The sequence below is a fragment of the Mus caroli genome, chromosome 2 (genome assembly GCF_900094665.2).
Source record: "Mus caroli chromosome 2, CAROLI_EIJ_v1.1, whole genome shotgun sequence".
NCBI lineage: Eukaryota > Metazoa > Chordata > Mammalia > Rodentia > Muridae > Mus > Mus caroli.
In genome coordinates this window covers 15615600-15638898 of record NC_034571.1, presented here as the reverse complement: position 1 = coordinate 15638898, position 23299 = coordinate 15615600, and the positions used below count along the sequence as shown (strand labels likewise).

Genomic DNA, 23299 nt, shown 5'->3' with positions numbered 1-23299 from the left:
TCTAGTTAGTCTGGCTAAGGGTTTATCTATCTTTTTGATTTTCTCAAAGTACCAGCTCCTGGTTTGGTTGATTCTTTGAATAGTTCTTTTTGTTTCCACTTTGTTGATTTCAGGCCTGAGTGTGATTATTTCCTGTTGTCTACTCTTCTTTGGTGAATTTGCTTCCTTTTGTTCTAGAGCATCTAGGTATGCTGTCAGGCTGCTAGTGTATGCTCTTTCTAGTTTCTTTATGGAGGCACTCACAGCTATGAGTTTCCTCTTAGGACTGCCTTTATTGTGTACCATATGTTTGGGTATGTTGTGGGTTCATTTTCATTAAACTCTAAAAAGTCTTTAATTTCTTTCTTTATTTCATCCTTGACCAAGGTATCATTGAGTAAAGTGTTGTTCAGTTTCCACATGAATATTGGCTTTATATTATTTTTGCTGTTATTGAAGATCAGCCTTAGTCCATGGTGATCTGATAGGATGCATGGTATAATTTTAATATTTTTGTATCTATTGAGACCTGTTTTGTGACCGATTATATGGTCAATTTTGGAGGAGGTACCATGTGGTGCTGAGAAGATGGTATATCCTTTTGCTGTACATATCTATTAAATCCATTTGTTTCATAACTTCTGTTAGTGTATGTGTGTCTTTGTTTAGTTTCTGTTTTCAGGTTTCTGTCCATTGGTGAGAGTGGGGTGTTGAAGTCTCCCACTATTATTGTGTCAGGTGCAATGTGTGCTTTGAGCTTTACTAAAGTTTCTTTAGTGAATGTGGCTGCCCTTGCATTTGGAACATATATATTCAGAATTGAGAGTTCATCTTGGTAGATTTTACCTTTGATGAGTATGAAGTACCCCTCCTTGTCTTTTTTGATAACTTTGGGTTGGAAGTCAATTTTATTCCATATTAGAATGGCTACTCCAACTTGTTTCTTCGGACCATTTGCTTGCAAAATTGTTTTCCAGCCTTTCACTCTGAGGTAGTGTCTGTCTTTTTCCCTGAGGTGAATTTCCTGTAAGCAGAGAAATGTTGGGTCCTGTTTGTGTAGCCAGTCTATTAGTCTATGTCTTTTTATTGGGGAATTGAGTCCATTGATGTTAAGAGAAATTAAGGAAAAGTAATTGTTGGTTTCTGTTATTTTTGTTGTTAAATTTGGGATTTTGTTCTTGTGGCTGTCTTCTTTTAGGTTTGTTGAAGGATTACTTTCTTGCTTTTTATAGGGTGTAGTTGTTTTGGTGTTTTCCCTTTATTATCCCTTGAAGGGCGGGATTCCTGGAAAGATATTGTGTGAATTTGGTTTTATCATGGAATACTTTGGTTTCTCCATCTATGGTAATTGAGAGTTTTACTGGGTATAGTAGCCTGGGCTGGCATTTGTGTTCTCTTGGGGTCTGTTTAACATTTATCCAAGTGCTTCTGGCTTTCATAGTTTCTGGTGAAAAGTCTGGTGTAATTCTGATAGGCTTGCCTTTATATGTTACTTGGCCTTTTTCTCTTACTGCTTTTAGTATTCTATCTTTATTTAGTGCATTTGTTGTTCTGGTTACTATGTGTCAGGACGAATTTCTTTTCTTGTCCCGCCTATTTGGAGTTCTGTAGGTTTCTTGTATGTTCCTGGGCATCTTTTTCTTTAGGTTTAGGGAGTTTTCTCCTATAATTTTGTTGAAGATATTTGCTGGCCCTTTAAGTTGAAAATCTTCATTCTTATCTATTCCTATTATCCGTAGGTTTGGTCTTCTCATTGGGTCCTGGATTTCTTGGATGTTTTGAGTTAGGATCTTTTTGCATTTTGCATTTACTTTGATTGTTGTGCCCATGTTCTCTATGGACTCTTCTGCACCTGAGATTCTCTCTTCCATCTCTTGTATTCTGTTGCTGATGCTCACATCTATGGTTCCTGATTTCTTTCCTAGGGTTTCTATCTCCAGAGTTGTCTCACTTTGGGTTTTCTTTATTGTTTCTACTTCCCTTTTTAAGTCTTGGATGGTTTTGTTCAATTCCATCACCTGTTTGGTTGTGTTTTCCTATAATTCTTTAAACGATTTTTGTGTTTCCTCTTTAAGGACATCTACCTGGTTAGCAGTGTTCTCCTGTATTTCTTTAAGTGAGTTATTAATGTCCTTCTTAAAGTCCTCTACCAGCATCATGAGAAATGATTTTAAATCTGAATCTTGCTTTTTGGGGTATCCTGGACTGGCTGAGATGAGAGTGCTGGGTTCTGATGATGGTGAGCGGTCTTGGTTTCTGTTAGTAAGATTTGCATTTTGCTATCTGATAATCTCTGGCGTTAGTTTGTATAGTTGTCTCTGGCTGGAGCTTGTTCCTCTTGTGATTCTGTTAGCCTCTGTCAGCAGTCCTGGGAGTTCAGCTCTCTCTTGAGTCTCATTGGTCAGAGTACTCTCTGCAGGCAAGGTGTACTGAGGTCTGGCACTCAGACCTGCCTCCTGGCTGAAGATGAAGGCCCGAAACAGGGCCTGTCCCAGAAGCTGTGTTGCTTCTGCAGTCTGTACTCTCACCTGTGCAGACTGGTCTCTGACAGACCCGGGACACAAGATGGCTCCCTTACCTGCCTTGGCAGTCAGAGCCCTCCTAGGCAGCCACCTCTCCTCTGGCTGGGAAGGTGCCCAGATGTGTGGAGCCCAAAATGGTGTCTGTCCCAGAAGCTGTGTTGCTTCTGCAGTCTGCTTGCTCACCTTCCACAGTCTGCAAGCTGGCCTGCACAGACTGGTGTCTGAGGGACCCCTCTTTTCAGTTTCTTTTTGGAGGCACTTAAAGCTATGAGTTTTCTTCTTATCACTGCTTTCATTGTGTCCCATAGGTTTTGGTATGAAGTGTCTTCATTTTCATTAAACTCTAAAAAGTCTTTAATTTATTTCTTCCTTGACCAAGGTACTATTGAATTGTTCATTGTTCAGCTTCCATGTGTATATGTGTGTCTTCCGTTGTTTTTGTTAGAGTTTAAGACCAGTCTTAGCCCATGGAGATCTGATAGGGTGCATGGGGTTATTTCAATCTTCTTGTATCTGTTGAGGCCTGTTTTGTGAGGTCAATTTAGGAGAAGGTACCATGAAGTGCTGAGAAGAAGGTATATTCTTTTCCTTTAGGATGAAATGTTCTATATATATCTGTTTGATACATTTGGTTCATAACTTCTGTTAGTTTCACTGTGACTCTGTTTAGTTTTTGTTTCCATGATCTGTCCATTGCTGAGAGTAGGGTGTTGAAGTCTCCCATTATTATTGTGTAGGGTGCAATTTGTGCTTTGAACTTTAGTAAAGTTTCTTTTATGAATGTGGGTGGCCTTGCAATTGGAGTGTAGATGTTCAGAATTGAGAGGTCATCTTGGTAGATTTTTTCTTTGACCAGTATGAGGTGTTCTTCCTTATCTTTTTTGATATCTTTTGGTTGAAAGTCAATTTTATCCCATATTAGAATGGCTACTCCAGCTTGTTTCTTGGGACCATTTGCTTGGAAAATTGTTTTCCAGCCTTTTACTCTGAGATAATGCCTGCCTTTGTCACTGAGGTATGTTTCCAGTATGCAGCAAAATGTTGGGACTGTTTATGTAACCAGTCTGTTAGTTTATGTCTTTTTATTGGAGAATTGAGTCCATTGATATTAAGAGCTATTAAGAAAAACATGGTTGTTACTTCCTGTTATTTTTGTTGTTAGAGTTGGAATTCTGTTCATGTGGCTATCTTCTTTAGGTCTGTTGAAAGATTACTTTCTTGCTTTTTCTAGGGTGTAATTTCCTTCCTTGTGTTTGTGTTTTCCATCTATTCTTAGGTTTGGTCTGCTCATTGTGTCCTGGATTTCCTGGATGTTTTGGGTTAGGAGCTTTTTGCATTTTGTATTTTCTCTGACCATTGTGTCAATGTTTTCTATAGTATCTCCTTCACCTGAGAGTCTCTCTTCTATCTCTTGTATTCCATTAGTGATGCTTGCATCTATGAATCTTGATCTCTTTTGTAGATTTTCTAACTCCAGCATTGTCTCCCTTTGTGATTTCTTTATTGTTTCTATTCCCATTTTTAGATCTTGGGTGGTTTTGTTCATTTCCTTCACCTGTTTCGATTGTGTTTTCCTGTAATTCTTTGAGGGATTTTGTGTTTCTTCTTTAAGGACTTCTACCTGTTTACCTGTGTTCTGCTGTATTTCTTTAAGGGGTTTATTTATATTCTTCTTAAAGTCCTCTGTCATCATCATGAGAGGTGATTTTAGATCCGAGTCTTGCTTTTCCAGTGTGATGGTGTATCTAGGACTTGTTATGGTGGGAGAATTGGGTTCTGATGATGCCAAGTAAACTTGGTTTCTGTGCTTATGTTCTTATGCTTGCCTCCTGCCATTTGAATATCTCTAGTGCTACCTGCCCTCGATATCTGACTGGAGCCTGTCCTTATTGTAATCCTTGTTGTGTCACAACTCCTTATAGTCCAGCAGTCTCTATGATCCTGTGATCCTGAGATTCTGTGATCCTGAGATCCTGTGATCCTGTGATTCTGCCTCTGGAATCCTGATACTCTCATTTGACCAAACTCCTGGGATCCTGAGATGTTAGAGCACCTGAGAGTGGAGCCTCTTCTGGCTGCTGTGGGACTAGCTGCAGAATTTGTGCCCAAGGTAAACCTGTGCAGATTGGAAGGAGCCCGAGAGCCACTGGTCAGGGGTGAGGATGGGGTGGGGGGTTCCTGCCTCCCTGGATTCTGCTGGTCCCAGTTTCTCCTGGTGATATTGGGACAGATGTTGTGTCCTGCTTACCCTTGATCCTAAGATCCTGGGCATGCTAGAGCATCTGGGAGTGGAGCCCCATATGGGTGCTGTGGGCCTGGCTGCGGAGTTTGTGCCTCCAGAACAAATGTTTTATAGGCTTTGAAGAGATAAACCTTGAAATCAGCCCATAATCACACACATAAGTGAAAATAATAAGCCCTTTAGGAGGATTGGGTCTCTTAATATGGACAGTTTTATTGACATGAAGTCCCAGGGAAAATGGTAATAGATAAGGACCATTGGTGAATGTCTTATGTGTCTTCAGTGGACTTCAAACTTAGTGTGAACTGAGAAAGGAAGACCTAAATGCATATGATTTTAACCCTGGGCTGCATTTCTTAAGTCCTCCATGTATCTACAAAACTTGGCGCACAGTATCAGCCAGACATTATAACATTGTAGGACATGTATTAGACTGACCCATTGTTTATTAACATTGTAGGAATTGTGCCAAACAGATACCTCTATTGATTGTTAGTCTTTTGATTCTGATTTTAATTATATTACTGCTAAGTATTGTTCCTATAAATTTCCTTAAAGGTACCAACAGTGATATATGGGGGTAAGAAGAGCCTTTTGATCCAAAGAGTTAAGAGGGTCTGCCACATGCTAGAGTATGTCCAAAGGAAACAGCCAGAATGAGAAAAATGAGGGAACTCTGTCACAAATGCACAATGACTGCCTCTGCCGAGGTTTTCTGGATTAAGATGGACAGAAACTTCTATAGCTTTTGCCATAACTGTATCATAATGTATCAAATACCTTGGTAGTCACATGTGGTGTGGGGAGAGAAGAGTCTTGGCACTAACAGATATTTACTGAATCTATGTCAAACACTGAGAATGTCATGTAATTTATTTTGGCTTAATAATATTGCAATCCAAATGAGTTGGTGAGTGTTATTCTTAATCTAAAGATAAAGAAACCTGAAATAGTTTGGCCAAATTTGGCAACTTGGTCAAAGTGATTAATACAGTTCACCAGGAACCATGCTGAGATAAAGCTTCTGACCTTGACTGTAACACTCCAATCAGGAAGGTAATTTTCTGCAGTACTTTCTGATTTCTGCAAATTTGGAAATCTCTCATTTCTATGTGTATTCTCTTTGAAGACAAACTCACCAAATGTGTGTTTTGAAATGAGACTTCAAAGTCAGAATCATCAACAATTGTTTTCCACTGTAATACAGTCTTTCAGTAATTGATTAAAGTCAACTGATAAACCATGCATTTAGGAGCAAAGGGGCATTCAGTAAGAGGCTCTGTTTATGCTCAGTATTTGAAAGATAAGGAGTTGGTGACCCCAGATTATTTTCCAACTGGAAAATACAATATGGGAGATCTCATGTCCAAGACTATCAGGAAATACCATACACAATATATATGAGCTGTAGCATAACTTCTCATTATTTTTGAAAATTCCATTGATAATTCCTATCAACCAGTGAATAGAAATTTGCAGTATTTAAAAGAGCACAATGAAACTATGTATCCATTAACTAGACTGTAAACATGCTATCTACATACTAGAAGATTTAGTAATTGTTGTCTAATTGTGCTAATTATGTAATGACAATGTTATAAATGCTTGTTTACATACTGTTAGGTTTCTCTGACTAATATCATTAGTCAGACTTTGGACGTCTGCCACCCTGCACTCATGTATACTGTGGGACATGGTAAACTGTTGGAACAATGTATTTTTAAAACTAGTGATTAAAGTTTTGCTGGTATTTGCACCAGAAACTTACCACATCCTTAGGGGGAGGTTCAACTTCCTTCTTTATTTTTTTACCCATCCTAGAAAAAAAAAAGCAAAAATATGATCTGTACATCATAAATTGGTACACCTTCCATGATCTCAGCTATCTATGCTCTCAGGAGGAGCGTCGTTTCTTCTTCACATTTTACCAACTAAAGCATGCAGTTGATGTTGGAATTACAGCATATGCACAAAATATTATGGACGTCCCTGTTGGAAGCATTGATTTTTCAAGGAACTTTTTGGTAAGATTGCTGAACACTGGTGTTATTAAACAAGAAAAATCACAGCACAACTCACCAACTCTGTGGGTTTGTTTGTTTGTTTGTTTTATGCAAATATGTCGTGCACTTGCGGTATCTAGTCCATGATATGAATTCAGTATTATGAAAATCATTAGCTCTATTTTCCTGTGAATAACGCTTTGGTGAAAAGAAGAGTAAGTTACCAGAGTCCCATGAGAAACCTTAGGATGGGATAGGATAGGGCCTTCAGAGTCAGGATTAGTTCAAATTGCTTGTCAGAGCTCCAAAGCAATATCTGGTTATATAGACCCTGGGCAGAATGCAATGTACACATTCAAAGGCCAAGTGATCACAATAACTCAAACACTTCTAAAAGGCACCTCTTCCATGCGACTGACTTTAAGCCTTTGAGTCCTAAGGTCTGTGAGGAACTGGTCAGGCTTACTCTATACTGGGCTACCTTATGCCTTATACACTATACTAAAATGTTGAAAACAAAACATCCATAGCCTCCTCTAAATATAAGTTTGTATAAATAATATTTAGATGTATTAATTTTATGTGTACTGTGTTTTGCCTTCATATATGTGCACCATGTGCATGTTGGGTGCTTGAGGCTAGAAAAGGGTGTTGGACCCCCTGAAACTGAAGTTATAGACTTGTGAGCGGCAATGTGGGTGGTGGGAACCAAACAAAGTCCTCTTAATCGCTGACCCATCTCTCTAGTTCCCAAATTTTCATCAGGATTGCTTTAGAACTCACTCAGCAACTAGTGGATACATGAAAATTCTTACAAAATGAGAAAACTATCTTAAAATGTACGGAAATGTACCATTAGTAAAACATTAAAATACCAATTTCCAATTTTCTTTTTATATATTAGCACCAACATTTCTTCTAAAATTTCAAATACTCATACATGCTTGAAAAGTACATAGGCCCTTGGTTTTGAGCTTGTTTCATTCAGGAAGACACACAGAAACTATTCCAGAACAGCGAGAAGCTATCGTAGGCACAGGGGTAAGTTCATAGGTCAAAATAAGTTCATAAGTTACTGAAAGACATACCAGCAACTGATTTATAACAATTCCTGCTAAAGGACATTCCGGAGACAAGCTACACCCACACAAAACTGTGTGCAGTTATCTCAGTTGTCCTCTGACTAATGTCTTCTATTCCTGGATGATGTTTTGAACAGTTGAATAATGAACAGTGCAGAGAATAAATACACACAGCGATGCAAACGTGGATGGGTCCTGGGCAATGCTCCGAGGTTACAGGCGGCTGGATTTTACCACTATATTGGGTGTAGGATGGCTGTTCAGGGGCTTAGATGTAATCCTCTGGTATAAGTGGGAGCAATTTGCCATAGACACAATGAACAAAGTAAAATTTATCAAAGATAAGTGGGTTTTTGTTGTTGTTTTGTTTTGTTTTGTTTTTTTGTTTGTTTTGTTTTTGTTTTTGTTTTACCATCTTGCCTGAATTGTATTGCTTATTGTCAATTTCCTTACCTGGGACCATTTTCCTAAGAAATTATTAAAGGGCAAGTTCAAAACATTTCCATTTATTCTCCATTGGTCAGCATGTCATTTGTCATTTAAATAATGTTTTTCAAATTCATTACTCATCTAGCATCCATTACCAGTTTTCTGGAATTATGGCCAAGGCTGCAACGAACGTCTTTGGATATACAAAAATTCACCCACCTACCTTTTTTTTTTTTTTTTTTTTTTGGAAGCAGCTAAAAGATAGCGGGATGAATAGGTACCAGGTTCATTGTACTGATTATGACAATGGGTGTGGCTTAAATTAATACTTTTCATAGCCACATTACTGCCCTATTTGTTATTTGTTTCCCCATTCTCTCCTGCAGCCCTCTCAGTCTCTGAGCTTTAGGTATTCGCTAAGGCAGAAGCTGCCTTTAAGCAGAACTAAAGCTGCAGTGGAGGGCTGAAGCAGGTAAGGTCCTACTTCAAGAATCGCTTACAGTCAAGTGACTGGATCTTAGCCCCTCAAGTCGCTCTTAGAGCCCCAGGTTTGCTCCGTTAAATGCGCTCATAACTGTGGGTGCAGGTCTGGGATAGTTTGTCGGGTGTACTGTCCCTTTGTCCCAACGGTCCCCACCTGTGCACTGAATGCTACAGTTTGCCCTGTCTTCTAGTCCTTGGCCTCTCCAACCCTCGGGACAGGTGTGCATCCGTGCCTGTCCCTTACCTGCGCGGAGTCAAGTCTCAAGAAGCAGTGGCTCCTCCTTACCTGTGGCAAACTCCACTGGCCTCTGAGGGTCTGTGTTGATGCTTGTTGCTAGGCGACGCTAGGCTGCGCATGCGTGCTCTGCCCGGAATTAGTTCTTCGCTCCAAGGCTCCCTTTGTCCAGCTCCAAAGTGATCGATCAATCAATCCTGCAGGAACCACAATCGTGCATGGCAAGTCTAACAAGGCTCAAAATCTCCTCCTCTCCCTCCCTTCCTCTTATTCAGATATTCTTTCCAACGGCCCAAATAAAGACGATCCTGTTTGCTCTCTCGCCCTCTGCCCCCTAGCCATCCTCAGTAAAGAAGCCATCAGTTAATTGGCTCCTTCCCTTCCTAGATCTTTCTCAAGTTCTTATTGCCACCACATTCCAGGTCATCGCGGCTAATGACTCTAGTTTCTCCTCCCGGTTTTTCCTCTACACCATAGATGTACAGCCCCCATCCCTCTCCCGCTTCCCCCTTCCCCTTCCCCCGGAAATCATTGTTCTGGTCTTGTCCCTCTATTGCTCAAATGTCTGTAATTTTCTTAGGAAAAGGCATTGTCCCCAAACTGTTTGCCTGTTTGATGCCATCCCCGTTGCCTTATTTCCAGTCTCTTCTACCTCACCCCCTCCCCCAGCTTCTCATTCCAAATCCCCATTTCCTTTCCCAGCAGTGCTCTCCTGGGCACTGTTTATCTTCCAGGCCAACTATACCTTCATTTCTACTTATCAAGCTGGGCCAGTGCAGTCACCAGAAAGGGCCCGTCAGTTTCCTTTAGGGGTCCATCTCTCCACCCCTTACATTTTGCAGACTCCGTGTCCCACCTGCTCTCTGTTCTCTCCGCCCTAACAGGGCCGAATGCATCTCACAGTTGCGACCTTTCCTACTTCTGTACCCTCTTCCTGCCATCTTAATCACCTAACAAGCAGATTTTTACATGTTTAACAACTATTTCTATCAAAGTCTTTGTGGGCAAATATTTCACGTGATTTCTATATTTTGGTTAAACTTTGACTCATATCTTAACTAACGCAATTCATTATCTTCCTTTCTTCCAGCCCCCTATATGTATATAAATATAATAATTTCTCAAGTACACAGTGACATTTTCTGCCCTTTGCTCCCTTAATTGGTCCAAAAACCATTGCTCATTTTTCATATCTATCGTCAAGATTTCCTCCAGAAAGTCTCGCTCCTCCAGGCCCACAAAGCATTCCTTATTTTATACCAGTGCTCTAACTTACATGTGTGCTAGTCCCAGTGTTTTCCTATGACATTATAAACTGTGTGTGCGCATGTGTGCGTGTGGGTGTATGTTTGACTGTGTACTAGTATGCATGCTCTCTCACCTAGGCCATTTCTAAATGGACATTTGGTGAACACTTATTCTAAGCCAGAGAGTTATGAGCTTTTAACGCGAGTCATATAAGCCCCACCCTAATCTTATGAGGTATGAGCTAAATAGTTGGCATAAAGCCACTTTTCTAGTAAATGGCAAAGACAGATGTGAAGTGAGATCGGTTTGACTTTTATAGGCATGTCCTGCGCTAGTACATCATACACATATGTCTTAAAAATACAATATTACAAGTCATAAAGAGATTTTTTATGAAATAATTTAAATCAGTGTTTTGATCTTTGTATAGACTTTTCTTGACTCAATACGTCTTGTATTCAGTTTTGGGGGGAGGGGTTCATGCTTATTTAAAACACGCAGTTGGTGAGCTTTGACCAGGGTTTACAGTTGTGGGAGCAACTGCCACCATGAACACAGGACATTTCTGTCATCCCAAGTGTCCTCCATCTTTCTTTGACGTCAAGCCTCTCTCCCCTACTTTCCTTGAGACACTGCTCTCTCTTCTTTCTCTATAATCTTGCGTTTTCTGGAATGTCTTGTAAATGAAACCAAACAGCATGCAGCCTTTTCTGCCTGGCCCCTTTAATCTGCCACCATGTCCCTGAGACTTGTCCCCGGTTCTCTTTCTTACTGAGCTGCACAGACAGCTGCTGATGTTGATCCAAGCACATTCTAATTTGTGGATGGCATAAATCCATCTTCTCTGACCATTCAGACATTGGTTTGGGGAGAACATGTTTCCTTCTCCCTGGGAAAATATCAGGAGTAGAATTCCACTTCTAGTTTTTGAGGCAAGGGTGTGGTTAGTGTCATGAGAACCTGCTAGTTGCTTTCCACACTAACAATGCAACTGCAAATAGGCGAGAACTCCAGTTGGGAAGTGCACTCTACAGGACTTGATACTGTAAGTCCTTTCGTTCACAGTCATTCCAGAGGGTGAATGTGCTATCTCTTCTAGGTTTTATTTAGTTTCATTTCTTCATTTTGTGAGGAGATGGAATGTGTGCTGTGGTGTTCTTGTGGGACACCAAAGGGACAGTATGTGGGAGTCAGTTCTCTCCTTTCCCACGTGGGTTCTAAAGATTGAACTCGGGTCTCCAGGCTTGTGCAACACGCTCATTTACCGGTTGAGCCCTCTTGTTGGCCCTCTTTTGCTGGTTTTTAATTTATATTTCTCTCTTGTGATGTTGATCTCCTATGCTCTTGTGTTCCTCTGTCTTCTTCAGTGAAGTATCAGCTTAAATATGTTTTTCTACTTTTATAAGTGAGTTGTCAAAAAAAATAAGTGAGTTGTCTTTCTAAGTTGTAAGAATTGTTTTATATATCAGTAATTTATCAGAAATGTAATTTAGATATATTTCTCACCAATATATGGTCTATTCTTCTCATGTCCTTTTTAAATTTTAATTTTTTATGTGCATAGGTGTTTTGCCTGCTTGTATGTCTATGCACCATGTGTGTGCAGTGCCTGATGTGTCCAGAAGACATCAGATCTTCTGAAGCTGGAGTTATAGCCATCTATAAACTGCTATGTAATGGTGGTAATCCAACCTGGGGCATCTGGAAGTGCTCTTAACCACAGAATCATCTCTCCAGCCTTCTATCTCTCATTTCTTAAATCTACCTTTCAAAGGCTAGATGTTTTAAAGGTAGATAGAGTTCTATTCATACATTTTAGGTTACTCTAAAAAAGTTTCTTTGTTACTTAAAAAAAAAAAAAAGGATTTTGTTTCTACTTTATATGTAGGATGATTGCTGGCATGTCTGTGCACCACATTCTTTGCAGTGCCTGTAGAGGCCAGAAGAGAGCACTGGATTCCCCAGGACTTGAGTTACAGTGGAGTCACCATGTAGTGGCCATGTCCTCTTCAAGATGAACAAGTTCTCCTGGCCACTGAGCCATCTCTTGAGCTCTCCTGTGCTCTTATTGTTGTGGTTGTTGTTGTTGTTGTGGTGGTGGTGGTGGTGGTGGTGGTGGTGTTAGTTGTGGTTGTTTGGGTTTGGTTATAAGGCTCATAGTTTTAATCTTACATTAGGGTTATGCCCTTTTAACTTTTGTAGATGTTGTGGGTAATTAAGCATCACAATCTGCTTATGAATGTCCAAATATACCAGGACCATCTAAAGAAAATTTTCTGCTTTATGTGTTCAATTACTTTGGCACCTTTCTCAAAAAAAAAAATCCATCCTTTTTCTGGGCCTTCTTCTTCTTCTTCTTCTTCTTCTTCTTCTTCTTCTTCTTCTTCTTCTTCTTCTTCTTCTTCTTGTATAGAATAGTTTATTCAGGGTATGGGGAAAGAAGTCAAGAGGGTAGTAGAGGCATAGAAAGGCAGAAAGAGAGAGAGAGAGAGAGAGAGAGAGAGAGAGAGAGAGAGAGAGAAGAGGNAGAGAGAGAGAGAGAGAGAGAGAGAGAGAGAGAGAGAGAGAAGAGGCCGGCCATGAACATGTGGAGAGAGGGGGGAAGGGAATAGGAAAGGTAGGGAGGAAGGGAAGAGGGCAAGAGAGAAGCAGGAGAACAAGACATCAAGAGGCAAGAGCTATTCTATTTTTGATCAATATTTCTAACCACTCAGTAATAACTAAGGTGTCTTCATTATTTTAGCTTTCCAGTAAGTCATATAAGCCTTTTCAAGTGGCTTTGGCCACCCCACATCTTTTTACATTTCCTACACATTTTGAAAGTAGCTTGTCAATTTCTATAAGTATCCTGCTGGGATATTGATAACTTAATGATACTGACACAGTCTCTCTTTCTCTCTCTCCCTCTCTCCATCTGAGCATTAACACTTGGCTCTGAATGGACAGGTCTCATACTTTTATTGTTACCATCTGTGTACTTTTTAATGCAATTACAAAAACAAAAAAGGAAAACACTCTTTGCAGTGTAGAAATTTTCTAGTAGAAAAACAAATCTGAGTCTTGTATATTGATCTTATAAGATGTGACCTTGTTAAAGTCTCTCCTTAGTTCTGATAACTTGTGTGTGGATTTATTAGAATTTTTTTAATCTGAAAAGTGCCTTACTTCCTCTGCTCCAATATAGATTTATTCATCTATTTATATCCTCTTTTCTTTCCTTTTCCATTTCTCTTTCTAAATTTGTTAGCTACAATTCTAAGAAGTACTCCTGTGGAGTACACCTCAGACAGTAAATACTATGGAATATAACTCAAACAAAAAATACAGTGGCATATGCCTCAGACAGGAAATAGAGAGAGTACAACTCAAAGGAAAGAGTTTGTTTTTTTTCAGAACAAATAGTTGTCTCTGGACCTCCAAAGATAATGAATGCCTTCTGGCTGTGTTTCCTTTTTAAATAAACACATGGGCTCCTAACATGTTAGATGGAGCTAAGTCTATTGCACTCTCTATTGATGGGAGCCCCTTTAAGTTGGGTACAATGTCCTCTGGATAGGATTCATGTTGTGTTTTATAGCTTGCATGTTTTCTATATGCTTTCTGTTCCCACACTTGAACCCAAGGAGTCCAAACTTGATAACAGGAGAAATCTGTCAGAACATGGTCAAAAGAATGATGCACAAGGAGCAGTGCCCTGGGAAACTGAGAGGAAAAGAAGGGTTTTTCCTGCAAGTGCAGTTTCTTCCCTGGGTTGTTCTTGGAGGTGATTTCATGCCTCCTCTGTTAAACATTTTCATTTAACTTATAAGACATGTGAATTCTTGTCAGATATTGGAACATAGCTATAAAACCCAATCTGAATATATAGATCCCATATCTGAAAGGACATGCTGAGTCTACATTGTACCCTGAACCTGGATACAGCTTTCTGTCTTGCTTTCATACCTTCCCAGGTATAATCTATAGTATGTGCCTGGCAATTGTGTTAAAATTGGTCTGCCTGAGAACAGTCTGGGAAAGAGCTGCTCTGTCACTATTTAATATGTGCTTACTGGTGTTTACTGACATGTTTTTCTGATCTTATATTTTTTTTAAACTCAAACAACCTTGCTTGGATCACTGCTTTCTTGTTTTCATTTGTGTATTAAACTAAAATTGTCTACAGCATTAGATTGTAGTCTGCACCATTCTTTAAGGTCCCTAAATTCCAGGTCTTAAAGACAGATCTGTGTAGGTTGGCGAAACTTGACAGAGGATAACTAGAAACCGTTATCTAGACTCTGGGATTCCCATGACTGTTGACTCTGCTGTGTTCTCGAACACTGTAAACCAGAAACTCAGATATAGATCCAAGAGGCATGAGGGTATTGGTGTGACATTCTGAAAAACTTCCTACTTTCTGCCACTGAAAGGGATTTAAAACTCTAAGCTAGCCTGTTGTTTTCTATACCAGGTGTAATTAGAGGTCACTTGCCCTGTCCCCCACCCCATACCTTTGTACTGTTTTTTATTCACCACACTGTGCTTGGGTGGTAGCCATGGGGTCTGTCAAAATGGTCTCCAACAGATATTTCTTCCCCTCAGGCTAGAAAGAAAGGAAGCAACTTTTAAAACAGTGACTCTCAACCTGTGGTTACACTACCCCTTAGGGAGTTGCATAATCAGATATCCTACATGTCAGATATTTAGATTATGATTCATAATAGTAGCAAAATTACAGTTATGGAGTAGCAACAAAATAATTTTCTGGTTAGGGGTCACCATAACATGAAGTGTACTAAAGGGCTGCAGACTTAGGAAGGGTAAATTAAACAGATCCTCACCAAATCCATCCAAGCTAAACAGAGAGCCCCAGATTTATACCTTTGAACTTCCAAGGGCAAAAATTGAGCAAAGAATTGCTTGAAATTCCAAGCTTGGAACATAGCCCCATGTTAGCTAGAGGGAACACAGAGACTAGCACAGCGATACGAACCGACTCTTCCTTCAAGCTTCTCCCCATCCATTGAATCAATCAATATTTTTTTCATAGAGAAATTATGAATCAGAACCACGAGTCCAGGACATAAGGCTGGCTATCTGCACTCCATATAACACATATCTTGATGAGGTTAAAAAAAAAAGACTTGAATTTCAAGCTCAAGATATACAAGACTATTTTGTGAAATCTGTTAAACTAGTACTAAATTAAGCTCAGATTCATAGCCCAAAGCCAGTTCTATGAATAATTGTTGGAACACTCAATTTAACAACCTGTGTGCAAAATTAGCCATACTTGAGACATCAACAAAAGGCATAACTCTTATGAATAGTACTATTAGCAGATACATTTAAAGCAGGGGAATTGACAGAATTATCTAGAACAATGGTTCTCAACCTGTGGGTTGTGACCCTTCTCCTTTTTTGTATTAATTAATTATTTTATTTATTTACATCCCAAATGCTGCCTCCCTCCTGGTTCCCCCTCACAGAGTTCCTCTCCCTTATCACCTCCTCTTCACCTCTGAGTAGGTGCCCCCCACCCCCAGGTATCCCCCAACTCTAGGGCATCAAGTCTCCACGGGATTAGGCACATCCTCTCCCACTGAGGACATAAAAGGCAGCACTCTGCCAAGAGTCTCAGACCAGCCCATGTATTCTCTTTGGTTGGTGGTTCAGTCTCTCAGAGTTCCCAGGGATTCAGGTTAGTTGACACTGTTAGTCTTCCTATGGGGTTGCCATCCCCTTCAGCTCCTTCAATCCTTGCCCTAACTCTTCCATAGAGGTTCCCGACCTCAGTCCAATGCATGGCTGTGGGTATTTGCATCTGTCACGGTCAGCTGCTGTGTAAAGCCTCTCAGAGGACAGCCATGCTAGGCTCCTGTCTCCCAGCACAGTATAGATCAGTAATAGTGTCACAGATTGGTGCCTGCCCATAGGATGGATCCCAAGTTGGGCCGGTTACTGGTCGATCATTCTTCAGTCTCTGTTCTATTTTTGTTCCTGCATTTCTTTTAGACAGTTTGTGGTGCAAAGTTTTGTAGGTGGGTTGATGTTCACATCCCTCCACTAGGGGTCCTGTCTGACTACTGGAGGTGGTCTATTAAGATTCCATATTCCCACTATGAGGCATTTTGGCTAAGGTTACCCACATTGAGTCCTCGCAGTCTCCCACATCCTAGGTCTCTTAGACTTCCTAGAGACTCCCCCATGCCTCTCCCCCAACAGCATCCATTATCTTGGCCCTCTGGACTCTCTCCTGTCTCTCCCCATACCTGACCATGCACCCTATTCCCCTCCCCCCTCTCCTCTCCCACCTACACCCCTCCTTCCCTATGCCTTCCATGACTATTTTGTTCTCCCTTCTAAGTGGGATTTAAGCATCTTCCCTTGGGCCTTCCCTCTTGCTTAACTTCACTGGGTCTGTGGAACATATGGGCACTGTATACTTTTTTGGCTAATAGTCACTTACTAGTGTGTACATACCATGCATGTCCTTTGGGTCTGGGTTACCTCCCTCAGAATAATATTTTCTAGTTCCACCCATTTACTTGCAAATTTCATGATGTCCTTGTTTTTAATAGCTGAATAGTGAATTGTGTAAATGAACCACATTTTCTTAATCCACTCTTCAGTTGACAGACATCTCGGTTGCTTCTAGGATCTAGCCTTTACTAATAAGGCTGCTATGAACATAGTGGAGCACATGTCCTTGTGGTATGATTGAGCATCTTTTGGGGTATATGCCCAGGAGTGGTATAGATGAGTCTTCAGGTAAAACTATTTCCAGTTTTCTGAGAAACCACCAGATTGATTTCCAGATTGAATGTACAAGTTTGCAATCCCACTAGCAACGGAGGAGTGTTCTCCTATCTCCACATCCTCAACAGCATCTGCTGTCTCTTGAGCTTTTTATCTTAGCCATTCTGATTTGTGTAAAGTGGACTCTCAGAGTCATTTTGATTTACATTTCCCTGATAATTAAGGATGTTGAACATTTCTTTAAGTGTTTATCAGCCATTCAAGATTCTTCTGTTGAGACTCTCTGTTTAGCTCTGTACCCCATTTTTATTATTTGGATTTTTGGCATCTAACTTCTTCAGTTCTTTATGTATTTTGGATATTAGCCCTCTTTCAGATGCAGGGTTAGTGAAGATCTTTTCCAAATCTGTAGGCTGCCATTTTGTCCTATTGACAGTGCCTTTTGCCTTATAGAAGCTTCAATATCAAGAAGTCCTATTTATCAATTATTGATCTTAGAGCCTGGGCCATTGGAGTTCTGTTCAGGAAAATTTCTCCTGTCCCAATGTCTTCAAGGCTATTTCTCACTTTCTCTTCTATAAGATTCAGTGTATCTGGTTTTATTTGGAGGTCCTTGATCCACTTGGACTTGAGCTGTGTGCTGGGTGATAATTTTGGATCAATTTGCATTCTTCTATATGCAGACTGCCAGTTGAATCAGCACCATTTGTTTAAAATGCTGTCTTTTTTCCACTGGATGATTTTAGCTTTGTCAAAGATCAAGTGACCATAGGTGTATGGATTCATTTCTGGGTCTTCAGTTCTATTCCATTGATCTACTTGTCTGTCTCTGTACCAATGCCATGAAGTTTTGTTTTGTTTTTTATCACTATTGCTCTGTAGTATAGCTTGAGGTCAGGGATTGTGATTCCTCCAGAAGTTCTTTTGTTGTTAAGAATTGTTTTTGCTATCTTGGGTTTTTTGTTTTTTGTTTTTTGTTTTTTGTTTTTTGTTTTTGTATATAAAGTAGAGAATTGCTCTTTAAAGGTCTGTAAAAAATTGTGTTGGAATTTTAATGGCAATTGCATTGAATCTGTTGATTGCTTTAGGTAAGAAGGCCATTTACACTATGTTAATCTTACCAAACCATGAGCATGGGAGATCTTTCCATCTTATGAGGTCTTCTTTGATTTCTTTCTTCAAGGACTTAAAGTTCTTGTCATACAGATCGTTCACTTGCTTAGTTATAGTTACACCAAGATATTTTATATTATTTGTAGCTATTGTGAAGGGTATTGTTTCCCTATTTTCTTTATCGTTTGTATAAAGGAGGGATACTAATTTGCTTGAGTTAATTTTATATTCAGCCACTTCACTGAAGTTTTTATTATCAGCTATAGGAGTTCTCTGGTGGAATTTTTGGGGTCACTTAAATATACTATCATATCATCAGCAAAGTGATATCTTGACTTCTTTCTTTCCAATTTGTATCCCATTGATCTTCTTTTGTTGTCTTATTGCTCTAGCTAGAACTTTGAGTACTATATTGGAAAGAGTGAGCAGCCTTGTCCCTGATTTTAGCTGAATTGCTTCAAGTTTCTCTCCATTTAATTTGATGGTGGCTATTGGCTTGCTGTACATTGTTTTTTTTTATTATATTTAGCTATGTGCCTTAAATTCCTGATCTCTCCAAGACTTTTAAATAAAGTATTTTATCAAAGGCTTTTCAGCATCTAATAAGATAATCATGTGAATGTTTTCTTTGAGTTTCTTTATCTAGTATATTACATTAATAGATTTTCATATATTGAACTACCCCTGTATTCCTGAGATAAAGTCAACTTAATCGTGGTGGATGATGTTTTTGATATGCTCTTGGATTCAGTTTGTGACAATTTTATTGAGCATTTTTGCATTGAGGTGCATAAGTGAAATTAGTCTGAAGTTCTCTTTCATTGTGTGGTTTAGGTATCAGGGTAACCGAATTAATTAAATTGAATTAGGTAGTTAGTTTTCCTTCTGTTTCTATAATGTGGAATATTTTGAGGAATATTGGTATTAGCTCTTCTTTGAAAGTACAGTAGAATTCTGCATTAAAGTCATCTGGCCCTGGGCTTTGGGGGGGGGGCGTTTTTAATGACTATTTCTATTTCCTTAGGGGTTATGTTTAGTTTATCTGATCTTGATTTAACTTTTTTACATGGTAACTGTCTAGAAAATCATCTGATTTGTTTAGATTTTCCAGTTTTGTCAAGTATAGGTTTTTGAAGTAAGACCTGATGATTTTTTGAATTTTCTCAGTTTCTGTTGTTATATCTCCCTTTCATTTCTGATTTTGTTAATGTGATACTGTCTCTGTGCCCTTTAGTTAATTTGGCTAATGGTTTGTATATCTTGTTGATGTTCTCAAAGAACCAGATCTTGGTTTTGTTGATTCATTGTATTCTCTTTATTTCTAATTGGTTGATTCCAGCCCTGAGTTCGACTATTTCCTGCCTTCTACTTCTCTTGGGTCTGCTTCTTTTTATTCTAGAGATTTCAAGTGTGTTGTTAAGTTGCTCGTATGAGACCTCTCCAATTTCTTTATGAAAGTACTTAGTGCTATGAATTTTTCCTTTTTATACTGCTTCCATTGTGTCCTATAAGTTTGGATATGTTCTGCCTTCATTTTCATTGAATTCTAGAAAGTCTTTCATTTCTTTCCTTATTTCTTTCCTTCCAAGTTATCATTGAGTAGAGAGTTGTTCAGTTTCCATGAGTATGTGGGCTTTCTGTTGTTTCAGGTGTTGAAGTCCAGCCTTAGTCCATGGTGATCTGATAGAATGCAAAGTGTTATTTAATCTTCTTGTATCTGTTGAGGATTGTTTTGTGTCCAATTTATATTCAGTTTTGGGGAAGGTAGTACCATGAGGTGCTGAGAAGAAGGTATATTCTTTTGATTTAGGGTGAAATATTCTGTATATATCTATTCAATCCAATTGGTTCATAACTTCTGTTAGTTTCACTGAGCCTCTCTCTAGTTTGTTTCAATGACCTGTCCGTTGATGAGAATGGGGTGTTAAAATCTCCCACTATTATTATGTGATGTTCAATGTGTGTTTTGAGCTGTAGCTCCTGTTTTCTTTCCTAGGTTTTCTATCTCCAGGTTTGCCTCCACTTGTGATTTCTTTATTGCTTTTATTTCCATATTTAGGCCTTGGACCATTTTGTTCATTTCTTTTACCTTTTGATTTTATTTTCCTGTATTTCTTTCAGGGGTTTGTTTCCTTCTTAAGGGCTTCTACCTGTTTGAATAGGTTTTCTTGTATTTCATTGTAATGAAATGGGATTTAAGTTCAGAATCTTGCTCTTTCGGTGTGTTAAGATATCCAGGGCTTGCTGTAGCAGGGAAGCTGGGTTCTGAGAGTGCCATATTGCATTGGATTCTGTTGATCATGTTCTTGTGCTTGCATTTCACCATCTGGTTGTCTCTGGTATTAGCTGGCAGGGCTCTGTAGGGTCCCAGCTGGCATGCAGACTGCGGGGGGGGGGTGTCTCACCTCTGGTTAGAGCAGTCGTCCTGAGAGACAGGCATGGCTGTGGAGGAGGTGGAGAGGCATGCCAATCCACCAGGAGTGCAGGTGGAGGTTCAGACCAGAGGGGGATGGGGTATGATCCCTTTGACAGGTGTCACATATTTACCTTAGGGTTCAGAACAGTAAGATATAACAGTTATAAAGTAGCAATGAAGATAATTTTGTTTAGGGGTCAGCACAACATGGAGAACTATATAAAAGGGTCACAACATTAAGAAGCTTGAGAACCACTGCTCTAAAAGGTATATGTGGCTGGAGAGATGGCTCTGTCCATGAAGTGCTTAATGCTAAAGCCTGAGAAACCAAGTTCAGATCCCCACCATCCATGGAAAAAGCCAAATGCCTTGCCTTGTGGAAGGTGGATCAGGAAGATCCTTGGGGTTCACTGGACAGCTAACATAACCAAAGAAGTAAGACCCAGGTACCACTGACAGACCTGTCTCGAAGGAAAACTGAGAACTCCTGAGGAATGACAGCTGAGGCTCACCTCTGGCCTCTACACATGTGCATGAGTACCCAGCTACATATACATGTACTGCACACACATGACCATTCAAGTACCCCATTGCCCCCAAACAAGATACACACACAAACATACACACACAAATGGAGGAGGTAGACCTTTTTTTTAGCAAAGGATTACCAAAACAAAGTCCCTGAAACAAAATATGTAAAGTACAACATGAACAAGTCAAAATAAGATAGATAACCCTGCTGATGCTTTAGTTGTAAATCCTTTGATTTAGACCAAAAAATGTTATTTCAAAGCCCTACTATCAAAAGAAATCATTGTTTAAAAGCAGAAAAATAAGAATATGAAACATTTTTGTGGATCTATACTTTGCATGAAATCCTCTCAGAAGAGTGACTCTGACCACTGTTGATGCATTCAAATAAGTAAGATCATAAAAACAGGATTTTTATAGAAAGTGACCACTGAAGAGTTTCAGAGTGAAAGGCATGGATTTGAGTCAAGGCTAGTGAGACAGGAAGTTCATTTTCTAAGTTCTGTCTGGGCTACAGAGTGAGTTCAAAGCTAGCCTAGGCAACTCCGTTAGATGTCTTTCTCAAAATAAATATACGTAATATGAGGACTGGAAATATTTATTACTCAGTGGTAGAGTGACTACCCAGCATCTATGAAGCCTCAGGGCCACTCCTCCACACTGAGGCAAGGAGTGGAATTAAAGTGTGCATTTGTAAGGCTAGTTGTCAGCTGCGGATTGTTAAGGTTTGCTACTACTCCATAGTAGAAAAGATGGCAGGAAATATAATAAACGGGCCCAACATTAACAGACTCGAATAAAATAATTATGGATGTTAGCTAAATTAAAAAATTTTTTTATTAGGAATTGGAAGAGGCAGTAGTGTTGTAGTTATGTACAAAAATGTTAATAAAATATGTTTTATTTAACATTTTCTCAATACTTAATATGAAAATATTATGAAGGATTCAGAAGCCATCTGTTCCCATAAAACATTTCAATGCTGCATAAAAAAATGATTTGACTCTGTGAGATACAATTTTAACAAGATTAGAGATCATCTCACAGGACAACAAAAAGCAGTTTTAATTCATTGAAGAAAAACATAACCTTCCACTGGTTGTCTCTCTTTCTGATCAAAGTGAATAGCAAGAATATGAAGGTTTTGAGCAAGATCAACACGTAAAATTTTTGAACTGTAAATCAGGAGTGTGTGCACATGCCTAAGTATGTGCACGAGTGTGTATGTGCTATAACAAATTCAACTCTTTCTCATTTAAAATATGAGGCTATTTTATTTATAAACATTTTCTAAAATCAATAGTTGGTAAATTTGTATTAATTCTTTCCTTTTTGCACATGTACATGGTATGTGCACCTGTGCATACATGTGCTCTGTGTGTGTGTGTGTGTGCGCAGGCAGAGAGGCCTGGGGTTGTCCAGTTTCTTCTTCGATCACACTCTATCTTATTCACTGGTGCAGGGTCTCTCAGTGGAACCAGTAACTCACCTATACAGGTAGTCTAGTTATCCAGCGTTCTCTGAGGAGCCCCTGTTTCTGCTTCCTTAGGCCAGAGTTACAGGGAGGGTCCCATGCCCATTAACGTTTATGTGGGAGCTGGAGAGCTGTACTCTAACATTTGCATGGCGACTTCATTGTCTGCTGAGCCATCTTTCCAGTTCCTCTGCATTTAAGTTTTGTTAAGTTTCTATTTTTAAATGATAAATAACAACCATGTTTATTATAGGGTACAATGTGATACTTGGGTTTGTGTGTGCATTGTGGAATAATAAAGTCAGGCTAAATAACATATCAGCTATTGCAGATACTTCTTGTGTCTTGATGGGGAGAGTGTTTACAGTGAACCTTGCACTTATTCTAAAATATTAGTCACTCTGTTGGCAGTACATCATCTGATTGTATTTGTCCCCACCGCCTTTCTCTCCACATCCACACTCCTCCCCCAGACTATGGTAACTCACTTCTGTGAGTTCTAGCAGTGTGGTTGGTCCCCATGCACATGAAGTTATACACTGTTAGTCTTTATCTATCTAGACAATTTAGCTGGATAACATTTAGGTCCATCCATGCTGTCTCAGAAGAGAGAGGTTGATACTTTTAAAAACTATCAACATTCAAAATGTTGAGTATTATGTCGTTATATATACCTCATTTCTATCTGCCCATTCACCGAGAGTTCTTAAGTTGATTCTGTATCCCAACTATTATGAGTAGGATCACAATGAACATGAGAACATGGTTATATCTGCAACGTATGGTTTTCAGTTCATTTGG

General features: G+C 39.4%; 1 protein-coding gene across 5 annotated transcripts in view; it reads right to left on the bottom strand.

Moving 5' to 3' along the window:
- Armc3 (armadillo repeat containing 3) overlaps positions 1–9226 on the bottom strand; it is a 95073-nt gene extending 85847 nt beyond the window's left edge. For 3 of the 5 annotated variants that reach the window (XM_021156446.1, XM_021156445.1, XM_021156447.1), the window contains exons 1-2: positions 8985–9226; positions 6512–6560 (exon numbers count right to left, since the gene is read on the bottom strand). In XM_021156446.1, the coding sequence (XP_021012105.1) occupies positions 6512–6559 (48 nt within the window). In that variant the 5' untranslated portion in view covers position 6560; positions 8985–9226. The remainder of the gene's footprint in view (positions 1–6511; positions 6561–8984) is intronic. The other 2 variants (XM_021156443.2, XM_021156444.1) reach the window with 2 other exon arrangements.
- Positions 9227–23299: the final 14073 nt, after the last annotated feature.